The sequence below is a fragment of the Larus michahellis genome, chromosome 1 (genome assembly GCF_964199755.1).
Source record: "Larus michahellis chromosome 1, bLarMic1.1, whole genome shotgun sequence".
NCBI lineage: Eukaryota > Metazoa > Chordata > Aves > Charadriiformes > Laridae > Larus > Larus michahellis.
The window spans coordinates 91,860,058-91,871,426 of record NC_133896.1 but is presented as its reverse complement, the minus strand read 5'-3'; the positions used below and the strand labels follow the sequence as shown (position 1 = coordinate 91,871,426).

At 48.0% G+C, this 11,369-nt stretch overlaps 1 protein-coding gene across 1 annotated transcript; it reads right to left on the bottom strand.

Moving 5' to 3' along the window:
• Positions 1–276: 276 nt before the first annotated feature.
• Positions 277–10,673, bottom strand: LPAR5 (lysophosphatidic acid receptor 5). The gene is made up of 2 exons (XM_074592897.1): positions 10,464–10,673; positions 277–3,017 (listed from the first exon to the last, which is right to left on the bottom strand). The coding sequence occupies exon 2, from the start codon at positions 2,685–2,687 to the stop codon at positions 1,575–1,577; it is 1,113 nt and encodes a 370-aa protein (XP_074448998.1). The 5' UTR covers positions 2,688–3,017; positions 10,464–10,673; the 3' UTR covers positions 277–1,574.
• Between the last annotated feature and the right edge of the window lie 696 nt (positions 10,674–11,369).

Here is an 11,369-nt window from a genome sequence, read left to right as displayed (position 1 = left end):
TCTCTCAGACGCCGTTAAATGTCCTTCATCTGCAGACCTATTTCCAGGCTGGCCTGCTGGATGCACGGGCTGATGCACTGGCCAGGCTGATGCACAGGCTGAGAAAGGAGATGGAGCTGGGCAGCCTGTGACACAAGCATCTCTCGGTGGAAGGGCTCATCATCTTGGCCTGCTTCTACAGACACTGGTAGTAGAAGGGCAAGTCTTCAAGTGAGACTGGAAAGATGGATTTAAACCTCTTGTCTCCTAAACTGCATTGTAACACAAAGCCATGATGCATTACAACACATTTATTCCCAGAGCAGTCATGAGGTAGGGACTTCAAATAAGATTCATTGCAAATTTAGAAGTCTAGGAACCAGGACTTTACTCTGAACAGCATTTCTTGTCACTTTCCCTCACTATCCCTTTAAAATTTTCCCCAGAAATTCAAATGTACCCTAACGGGCCCACTCTGGGATAGCCCGAGTCCTGCTGGAAGCCACAGAGAGGCTGTTTCCCAGTGCAAGTGGAAAGGCAACCCTTGGAAGCAGGAGTGAATAACTGGGATTTCTGGCACTGCCTGTGTACAGCTGGATCTCTCGCTTCTGGGGAGATTTATAGGGCTTTCGCATACAGCGCAGGCTGAAAAAGCATGTACAAACAGTGCAAGCAAATATACTTCACCGCAGCCTCATTCTGTGACATCATTTCTTTTTAACACTGAAAATCACTCAGACCTGAAATCAATCACCCGACAGCCGAGCGTCGGGAAAGTGCAAAGCGCTGATGTCAACGCGAGCTTCAGAAATGACAACAGTATTGGTATCCTCTCTTTTTTTCTGGGGCCATTATAAATGTCGGGTGTATTTTTAAGTATGCTAGTGTTTCCCAAGCCATTTTGCGTTAGGTAAATGTATAGCCCTTGGGCTGCATATGTGTGTGCGTACAGCTGCACAAGCACATTTGACATACCTCCCAAAGATTGTTTCGCTAAGGTCTGTGACTTACTGTGCAATTTGGAACCTATCTTCTGCAAGAGTACTAAACACTCAGCTGCTCTCCTTGACTCCAGCAAGGGTTGCTAAATGCTTCAACTCTTCTGGAAAATTAAGACACTTATTTAGGTGCCCCAAGCTGGACTTAAGACTCACATTGAAGCATCTAGTTGAAAAAACAACAAAGTTTCCCTCGGTCATTACCACTGAATTCACTCTGTCAGCAGTGAGTACCGTATCTGTGTTCTGATTGTACCCAGAACTGCTCCGTGCTACTGTGCAGCCAAGGAGGTGCTCAGGCAGCATGGACTTGCTACAGGAATCTGTGCTGACCAGACCTAGATGCACCAGGTTTGTTTTGAGTCCTCGTTCCCCACTGTGTTTCCTGTACCAAAAGAGTCAGGTGGGACCATGTCACCGAGACATCTCTGTTTATTCAAAACAACCTTTCATCCTTCAGCTTTGTATCATCACCATCACCCACATACAGTCTGCTGGGCTCCCTCAAAGAGTTTGCTAAGTTACCCTGTGCTGTTTCCCACAGTCTTGCTGTCATTATTGAACGGGTGACTCAGCAATGGTATAACCTTTCTGTGGTTATATTTCCGAGTCCTCAATAGGGCCATTCAAAAATACTGCAGTAGGAAGTGATGGCAAAGATTCACTGGGATGGATAAAGTTTTCAGCTGGGAACTTCTTTACTTTTGAGACAGCGCGGTCTCGGATTGACTTATTGTCCACAACCTGATTCTTAAGCGTCCCTATATCTGAGTCCCAGGCTTGTCCCCGCCGCAGTTTCTTAAAGGTGTTACGGAAACCCTCAGTACTAAAGTAGTAGATCAAGGGGTCCAGCATGCAGTTCATGCTGGCCAACAGCATTGTCATAATTAGCACTTGGCGCACAGAGGTCCGTGTTTCTTCCTGAACTTTAATCACCTGGGCCTTTATCATCCCATAAACTGCCAGGGTAGTGTTATAGGGCACAAAGCAGATGATGAAGATGACCAGATTGACCAAGAGGAGACGGACTGTCTTCTGCTGTCGCAGGGTCTTCGTCTGGCCGTCCTTGCAGAGCTCCTGAAAGATCCGAATCGAGCAGTATGTTACAGCGCTGAGGGGCAGGAGAAACCCCAAGATTTCAGCCAGGACAACTAGGGGGAAGAGGTTCTTCTGCCATATGTCGTCACTGAAGCTTTCAAAGCACAGATAAACGGTCCGGTTCGGTACATTACAGTGGTTTTGCTTGTGGACTATGGCTGTGGGGATGGAGCCCATGAAGATCACAACCCAGACGAACAGGCAAAGGAGCTTAGCCACCTTGGGGCGCCGCAGATGCCGCCAGCGAAGTGGGTGGACAATGGCAACATAGCGGTCCAGATTGATGCACAGGAGGAAGAGGCAGCTACCATACATGTTGATCTGGAAGACAGAGCCAGAGACCTGGCACAGGGTGTTACCAAAGGGCCAGTGGTGGTTGGAGTAGTAGTAGAGTCGCAGCGGCAGTGGGAGCGTGAAGGTGAGGTCGCTCACGGCCAGGTTGAACATGTAGATCATCACCACAGACTTCAGGCGCAGGTAGCGGATGAATATCCATAGGGCCATCACGTTCAGCAGCAGACCTGTAACGAATATCAGGATGTAGCCAGGCAGGAGGAGGTGGTGGTAGAAGCTGTAATCCTTGCATGTCTGAGACGCGTTAGAAGCTGACATGCCCAGCGGGGATGAGGGAAGAGTCTCGCTGTGATGGCTGAGCCTGCTGGTGGGCTTAGGAGGCACAAAGAAAAACACTGGGAGAAGTCATTCCCCTCTAGGAATGCCACAGGCAGGTCATTCCCCTCATCTGCATCTGGGAGATAGATGGGCACACCTCTCTCTTGACGGGTGCTGCTTTGGATTGCTGGTCACTGGTCATCTGTCAGGGATGGTAACGAAGTCACCTAGAGCCAGCTTCTGCCTCTAGTTCAGCAATTCCTTCCAGTTCTTATGGGGATGCTGATGTGATGGAGGGTCATTGCCAGTTGTTCAATGTCAGCACGATTCCTGGTCAGAGTGGAAGACCAAGACAGGAGAGTTTAAGTTAGAGGGGGAAATCTCTTGAAAGGTCAAAATCCCACCATGATGGCTTCTGCTGCACGAACTCACAAAGAAACCAAAAGACTAAGAAAAATGGATAGTCAAAAAGAAAGTAATTAGATGGCAGAAGAAGCCAGAGCACAGAGAAGATAATTGATGTACAGAATTATTTATCTTTCAACCCCAGAATATGCACGTTGCTTTGATCACTGCTGAGAGCACATGTATGCAAGAAAGGGAGAGCACAAGAGCACACAGGGAAAGTAGTCAAGGCAGCACCAGAGAGAGAGAGAGAGAGGGAGACAGAAAAAGAAGACAGCAAGCATTTTGAGGGGAAAATGCTGACTCAAAGGAACTTAAAATAAAAACTGCATAATATTGTTTTATATCAGAGAAACAGGACTTTGTACATCCATTGCAGATAAAAATAATTATACTACAGTTAGACTTGACTCCACCCTGGCTCCTTTTCTTAGGTGAAACAACCCACACAGACCTGAGGCCTAGCTAGGAGGAGTTCCTTACGTTGCTTACATTCATACAGTTCCTTTGGATTGGGTGTCCTCAGATCATTTTCCTGCTTACAACACCAGAAAGCACGAAGCAGCCCATGTCCCACAAACACAGAGCAGCACAGCCAGGTAAGGGAGCACACAGTAAAGCGGGAAGGGCCATGGGATACATGTGGACAAACACACCTGTTACTCCGAAGTGGTGGGAGACTGCTAACAATTCTAGATACTAATGCTACCTTGCCAAACATTGATCAGCTGGAGTGAGTCCAGCGGAAGGCCACAAAAAGGTCTGGGGGCTGGAGATGCTGAGGGAACTGGGCTTGTTCAGATGGAGAAGAGAAGGCTCCAGGAGACATAATTGCAGCCTCCCCATACCTACAAGGTGGTTACTGGAAGAGGACAGAGTTAGCTATTCTCAGTGGGGCATGGCAGAGGGACAAGAGGCAACGGGCATCGACTGAAGAAACAGAGATTCATACTGAATATAGGGAAAAATGTTTTCACTGTGAGGACAGTCAGGCATTGCAAAAGGTATCACAGAGAAGTTGGGGAGTTTCCATCCTTGGAGCTTTTCAAGACCAGACTCCACATAGTCCAGGGTAACCTCATCTGATCCTGCTTTGAGTAGGTGGCTGGGCTAGAGAAAGCCTTAATTCTATGCTCCTAAAACTAGACATCCACTCTCAAAGCTGTCACAGTGGAGCAGGGGTTGGTGAACATGACAGAATTCCCCATAGCCGTTTGCAAGGTTTTGATAGGGACTTTCTCACAGAGCCCGTGTAGAGCGTGATTTACCTCAAAAGGAAAGTAAAATTCTCTGTCTAGAGGAAATATTTACATAAGGCTGATATTACTGTAAGAGGAAGCCACCCAACAACTTGACAGGCGTGACAAGCACGTCAGACCTTCTGGATGGCATTGTGGGGCAATGTATAGATCTGGAGGGAGGATCTATTAGAGACAGAAGAAGCGTGTGCTGACTTCATAGGTAGGAAAAGATTCGTTCTGGCAACAATATGTTAAACGATGAAAGTGGAGGTCTAATACAAGAGGGCAAGACAGATATCAATTAGTCCAGTGAAGCTCCCACTGTCCGGAAAAGGGGAAACATAACCCCCATTTTAGAAAAGGAAAAAGGAAGACCCAGGGAACTACAGGCTGGTTAGTCTCACCTTTGTGCCTGGCAAGATCATGAAGGAGATCCTCCTGGAAACTATGCTAAGGCACATGGAAAATAAGCAGGTGATTGGTGACAGCCAACAGGGCTTCACTAAGGGAAAATTGTGTCTGACACATTTGTAATGCCTTCTATGATGGTATTACAGCATTGGTGGATAAGGGAAGAGCAACTGACATCATCATCCTGGACTCGTGCAAAGCATTTGTCGCTGTCCTGCACGACATCCTTGTCTCTAAATTTGAGACACACAGATTTGATGGATGGACCACTCGGTGGATAAGGAATTGGATGGATGGTTGCACTGAAAGAGTTGTGATCAATGGCTCAATATCCAAATGGAGACCAGTGATGAGTTGTGTTCCTCAGGGGTCGGCATTGGGACTGGCACTAACATCTTTGTCAGTGACATGGACACTGGGATTAAGTGCACCCTCAGCAAGATTGCTGATGACACCAAACTGTGTGGCGCACTTGACATGCTGGAGGGAAGGGATGCCATCCAGAGGGACCTGGGCAGGCTTGAGAGGTGGGCCTGTGTGAATCTCATGAAGTTCAATGAGGCCAAATGCAAGGTCCTGCAACTGGATCAGGGCAATCCCAAACACAGATACAGGCTAGGCGGAGAATGGAGAGCAGTCCTGAGGAGAAGGACTTGGCGATGTTGCTTGATGAGAAGCTCGACCTGACACAGAAACGTGCACTTGCAGCCCAGAAAGCCAACCACATCCTGGGCTGCATCAAAAGCAGCATGGCCAGCAGGTCAAGGGAGGTGATTCTCCCCCTCTACTCTGCTCTTGTGAGACCCCACCTGGGGTACTGCATCCAGCTCTGGAGTCCTCATCACAAGAAGGACATGGACCTGTTGGAGTGAGTCCAGAGGCCATGAAGATGATCCGAGGGCTGAAGCACCTCTCCTATGAAGACAGGCTGAGTGTTGGGCTTGTTCAGCCTGGAGAAGAGAAGGCTCCAGGGAGACCTTATAGCAGCCTTCCAGTACCTAAAAGAGGCCTAAAAGAAAGATGGGGAGGGGCTGTTTATCAGGAGTGTAGTGATAGGATGAGGGGTAATGGTTTCAAACTGAAAGAGGGGAGGTTTAGGTTAGATATCAGGAAGAAATTCTTTACTGTGAGGGTGGTGAGGCACGGGAACAGGTTGCCCAGAGAAGCTGTGGATGCCCCATCCCTGGAGGTGTTCAAGGCCAGGCTGGATGGGGCTTTGTGTAACCTGGTCTAGTGGGAGGTGTCCCTGCCCATGGCAGGGGGGTTGGAACTAAGTGATCTTTAAGGTCTGTTCCAATCCAACCCATTCTGTGATTCTATGATTTTATGATTCAGTTTGCCCATCCTTATGTGTTGTTGGGCAGGTCTACCACCAAGACAAGTTTCTTAGAGGAACTTCTACTGTTTTGACAAGCTCTATCTGAGTGGCTTTCACCCTTCTTGGTGGATGAAAACTTTGTGTGAATACTTGCATAAGTTTAAAGTATAAGATAATCCAACAAGACAAGACAAACGTGCAAGAATGTTGTTGGTTTCAAGTAAAATTATTAAATGCCTCAAAAAATCTCAAGGACCATATGCCAGCTTTTGCTAGCACCAAAACCCTGCAATGACTGCGGGCTGAACAGACTGGTGAGACCTTCATCTTGACTGAGACAAAGTGAATGAGACTGAGACTCTGTGAGACATTATGACCTGCTCTCACACGTGTACCTAGAGCAGCCAGGTCAGGTGAAGGTGCATCTAGACCAGTCACCAGTCAAGTGAAGGTGACTTGTCTCCACAGACAAGCTATTTTTATCAAGAGGTATTCAATAAACGCCTCTAGAGAATAATATGTAAGCACAGTCCATACCATGTGAGATCAGTGGTCTGTTCTATCTCAAATTGTGGATGGTGACGGGATAATGTAGGAACAGTGCAATCAGGTAGTTATACTCCCTCAAATTCTCTTCGTGCTTCCAGCATATTGTAGCCCAGGAGTTTCCTGAGCCAGAGGTGACCTATTTGTATTCAGTAGTCCTCGAGGAACTTTTCTTTCATGATTTTTTCCAGTTGCTTTTTGAGTCCATGTAAAATTTACCATCTACAACATCCAGTGCCAGGAATGCCAATGAGTTCCAGAGCTCAGTCGCATCTCAGGTGAAGAACCACTTCCCTGTACTCATTTTTGAATCACCACCGGCTAGATTCAGCTCTTAGTTTTAGTGCTGGAAGAGACAGTGGAAAAAACATCCCTATTCACCTTCACCTTATCACTGATGACTTTATAAAGGTCTACCATATTCCCCCTCAGTAACCTTTTTTATTTTTTGAGGCTAAAGGGTCATTGTCTTTCAGAGTTGTTCCTCGCAGAGGAGCTGTTCTGTCCTTGTTGCCCTTCTCAGGACATTTCCACTTCTGCTACAGCCTTTGTGAGCCCTGTGGTGGGGCGCTCAAAACATACACAATGATGTTGATGATGTGGATGTACAGAGCTGAGTAGGTGCAGGTCTCCTTTGCAAGGGGTAACGGTCAGTTCAGATTGGTTTTTCTCGTCACTTAGCTAGATGAAATTTCAGCTGTTATTTTAAGGCCAGTCACTCACACTTCTCTCAATCTCTGCAGTTCTTTGCAGCCGACCGCTGTCTTTTCTAACTTGAATAGTTTTATGCCTCCGACAGATTTGTTATTTCATTATTCGTCCCTCATGAATAAATCAAACAGCCCAAGCCCCGGCACTGGTGTATTAGAACTCCACTAGGAAAACCGACCATCTACCCTCATTCTCTGTCCTATCTTTTAGGCACTTTTTATCCATGTAGGAACCTTTCCTCTAAATTTCATTAAGCGCCACTGCTGAGAGCCCTTTTGAAAACCTTTTGGAAATCCACATGGGTCACCGTTCACATGCTCGTCGACTCCTTCAAAGAAGGACTGTGAGGCACAGCATCCCTTTATAAAAGCCACGATGACTCTTCCCCAGTAATGAGATGTGACTGCATGCCAATTGATTTTTTCCTTTATTATAGCTTCTACTAATTTGTTCAGCACTGACATCAGGCTCCCTGGTCTGATATCCCCCAAGAGCCTTCTCTCAAATTGTGTCTGGTTAGTGAGCCTTTAAAAGCAGTTTTAAGCAAATGTTTCGACATCACAGTTAGTCAGGTCTCTCGCCCTTCAGTTATTTTCGGACCTCTGGGGTAGGAGCCGTGTGGTTTCAGACACTGCTTAGTTCTTGTTGCTGCTCCATAACTGTTCCTACCACTGTTTTGATCAGAAACAGTCCCTTCATGAATTTCCCTGTAAAGAGAGTTTCTGCCATGGAAATCTCCCAGGCTTTCCTGCCATGCACACCGGTGCAAGAAATCTGCTTATTTTTTTACCCACCATCACCTTTTCCTTTTTTCTGAGTGGTCTTTCCTTACATACTAGCCCTTCAGCCTTTGGGATGCCAAACAGCAGAGTTCTAAACTGGCAGCAAAGATCACCAAGAATGCAAAATAGATCAAAATAGATTGCAGGTTTTGAGGGTTGTTTTTTTTTTTTTGGTGGGTGGATGGAAACACAGAAGCTGCTAACGGTGGTGTTATTGAAGCTAAGCTGATAGTCTCAAATTTGACATAACAGATACTATAATCAAGACCTCAGAGACCTGAAATGAGATGCGTACGTGCATGGTCTCTGGAAGCTGTGGGAACAGAGCGCTTCCCTGCAGAGCTCTGAAGGCACTGTTTTGACTGTTCCTCACTGAAGAGGAAAGCTACGGGTAGAGCAAGCTGGTAGCAGGGAGACAGAAGAGCTGAAAGTGGTTGTATTATCTTTGTTGGTTAATGTCTGAGAGCCATAGGCCATGTTCTTTGTGGCTGCCTCTAAAAGAACCTCAAGTACTCATCGCTCGACACGAAAGCTGCTGAGGGGATCTCATGTCATCAGCTGTGTAAGGAGGCAACGGTACCCACAGCTGTATCGTCCTCCCTCATGATGAGATGCTGCCTTGAAAGCTTGAAGGACCCTTCTGTTTGGTGACTGACATTAAGTGTCCCAGGAAGGGGAGGAAGCATCTTTTTACCCCTCAGTGAAGATCAATATGAGCCCCTGAAGGCCATCTGCCCAGACCACAGCCTTTTCCCCAGCAGGGACAGAAAAGAGCAATTCAAACTACAGATGCTACCTTGGCAGATACTTCTTTCTGTTTTCAGGTGGAAAATGAATTTGTTGCCAGTATTCTTGCCCTGGGAGGGGGGACAGGGGGGTGACATAGATGTGACACATGTGCACATGCGCATACATGTACACACACACACGCAATGAGCGAGGGCTGCAGGGGAGGAGGAGCTGCAGAAACTAGAAGGAAGGGAAAACACCGGTGAGGGGGGAAGAGGTGCTGGTATTAGGTGTGAGATGGGGGCAACATTGACTGCTGTTGCTGTGTGAGGGGAGAGGAGAACGTGATGCTGGAGAATAGGCAGATAACCCCAAAGAAGCAGTTGAAAAAATGCACCATCCTCAGCTCCCACACACGCCTCCTGTGACCACCTCACTGGGACGACAGCCACGTGCCTCCCCCAAGTGCTGCCCTGGCTGGTGCTGGGGTGCAGGACTGAGACGAGCCAGAGGTTGGCCCCAGGGGCGGGCACCTCCTGCCAGGGGCAGCAAAACAGCTGCTAGGCAAGGAGTCCCCGCAGGAACATGCAAAACCCATGGGGATTTTGAGTTTTTTTTCTTTTGGGAGGTGGGGAACCCTAGCTGTGCTTGCCTATAGGGGCTGGAAGAGGCAGGCGTGCCCTGAGATGAGATGAACGCCTGGCATCTCGCTGCCTGGTCCTGGGCAACTTCTCTCCTGACACTATCTCACCAATAGCCGCTGCCTTCCTAGCACTGCAAAAGTGACGAAGGAGCACAGCGTGGTGGAAGACAGGGTTATGCATCGGGCTGAGAAATGAGGTGGAAAAAGAGAGCTAGAAAAATCTTGCCGAGCATGCTGCAGGGTCAGTGTTTCCAAGAATGACTTGTCATTTAAGCCTTGCAGCGCTCTGGGACAGCCCCAGGTATGCCGGCGGAGAACGCAGCACTGGGGTGCCGAGCAGTGCAGCTGAAAACACAAACCGCACATGCTTGCTTAGCAAATCTGAAACCAAGAGGAAGTGATGAAGAGCGCACCAAACCTCAAAAAAACCACCCAGCTTTGCTTTAGAAATAGAAAATATATTTTTTCATAAATGTGGATGCTTTTTACCTGCTGTAGGTGATATTTAAGTCCCACTTTTCACCTTTTTTCTAACCAAGAAATTAGATTATTGTGATAATTAGAACTGTGAAGACATTCAAGACTTAGGATGACTTGGTTTTAATGAGATACATGACAAAAAAGCCGAGATATCTGCATTTAACTCACAAGGTCCGATCACACTGCTACTGCCTACTCCCTAGAGGTGTCACCCCCACCTTCATCTCCTGAGGGCACCGTGGAAGAGAACTTCCATTGTGGGCACCTTGGCAAGTGAGCTCTGCAGGCTGCCGGTGGTTTTAGTATCACAGGATCCCACAGAAAGCCTCCATTTGAATAAATCCTGAGATTCGCCTTGCACCTCTAGGTTCACTAGTGAATTGAAGATATGTAGAAGGTTCCCCCAGTGCCCTGTGGTCAGATCCGGCAGCAAATGCGCAGCAGCTGGTGGGGACCAGCGCCCAGAGTGCCCAGAACATCCAGCTCTCCAGAAGTTTCCGTGTCACTTACCTCTCTGCTGGTGAAGAGCCAAGGGCACGCGCAGGCTTGCTGGCTGGCGGTCACTGTTGCTGAAGAGGTCTCAATCCCGGGCACCAAAACTGTGAGCACCTTGAATCAAAACAGAGCCAGCTGGGGTCTTTGGCTAATTGCACATCAAAATCACAGCTGTCTCCTGCCGTGCCATGGCTGGTTCTATGTCTGTCATGCTGCAGTTCATCCCTCCTCCTTTCTCACTTCCTGACGCACTTCTGGCTGGCCACAAACCGTGAACTTTGCTATCCAAAGCTGATAAGTTAAAACACATCTTATGAAAGCAAATACAATCGTGAAAGAAGAAACACCCAGGTGTCCTTGCAATTGAGGAGACCTGCCCTGGGTCATAGTGCCAAATACTCGCTCGTCTTTCCTCCCATGCTAACTCAGCCACCCCCAGGACTGAAAGAGGAAAATTAAAGCAACCCCCTCCCCAAAATACTGCCAAACAAGAGGTAGAAGTGAAATACGGGAAGTGAGAGCAAACTTGATTTGAGGACAAGAGGCTCAGAGTCCAGTCAATCCCATGGGCTTGGGCGCTCTGGGGATGAGCTCCTTCCCCGGGGGCCCACCTGTGCACTGCTGGGACGTGTCAGGGACCCAAAAAGAACCGAGCCCTGAAGAGGTGTCAGTGCTTGTGGCAGGCAAAGGCGTGTTTGCCACAGATGTCAGTCCCTGTTGTTTAAGGCTACAGGAGGCACGGCGCTAAGAAAGTGCAAGGGCTGATTTGGCAGGACATCCGTGACCTAGCACCGCCAAGCGTAGCTGGGAAGGGATCTGTCACTCTGTTACTTCAAGTCCTAATTTGTTTTGCCAGTCCCAGCACATCTGGAAGAAGACACAGGTCACAGGGACGCTCCGAATCCTACCGCCGTCCTTCCC

What these genes read in the sequence shown, in the direction of transcription:
- LPAR5 (XM_074592897.1), bottom strand. Translation starts at nt 2,687, where the DNA reads ATGTCAGCTTCTAACGCGTCTCAGACATGCAAGGATTACAGCTTCTAC.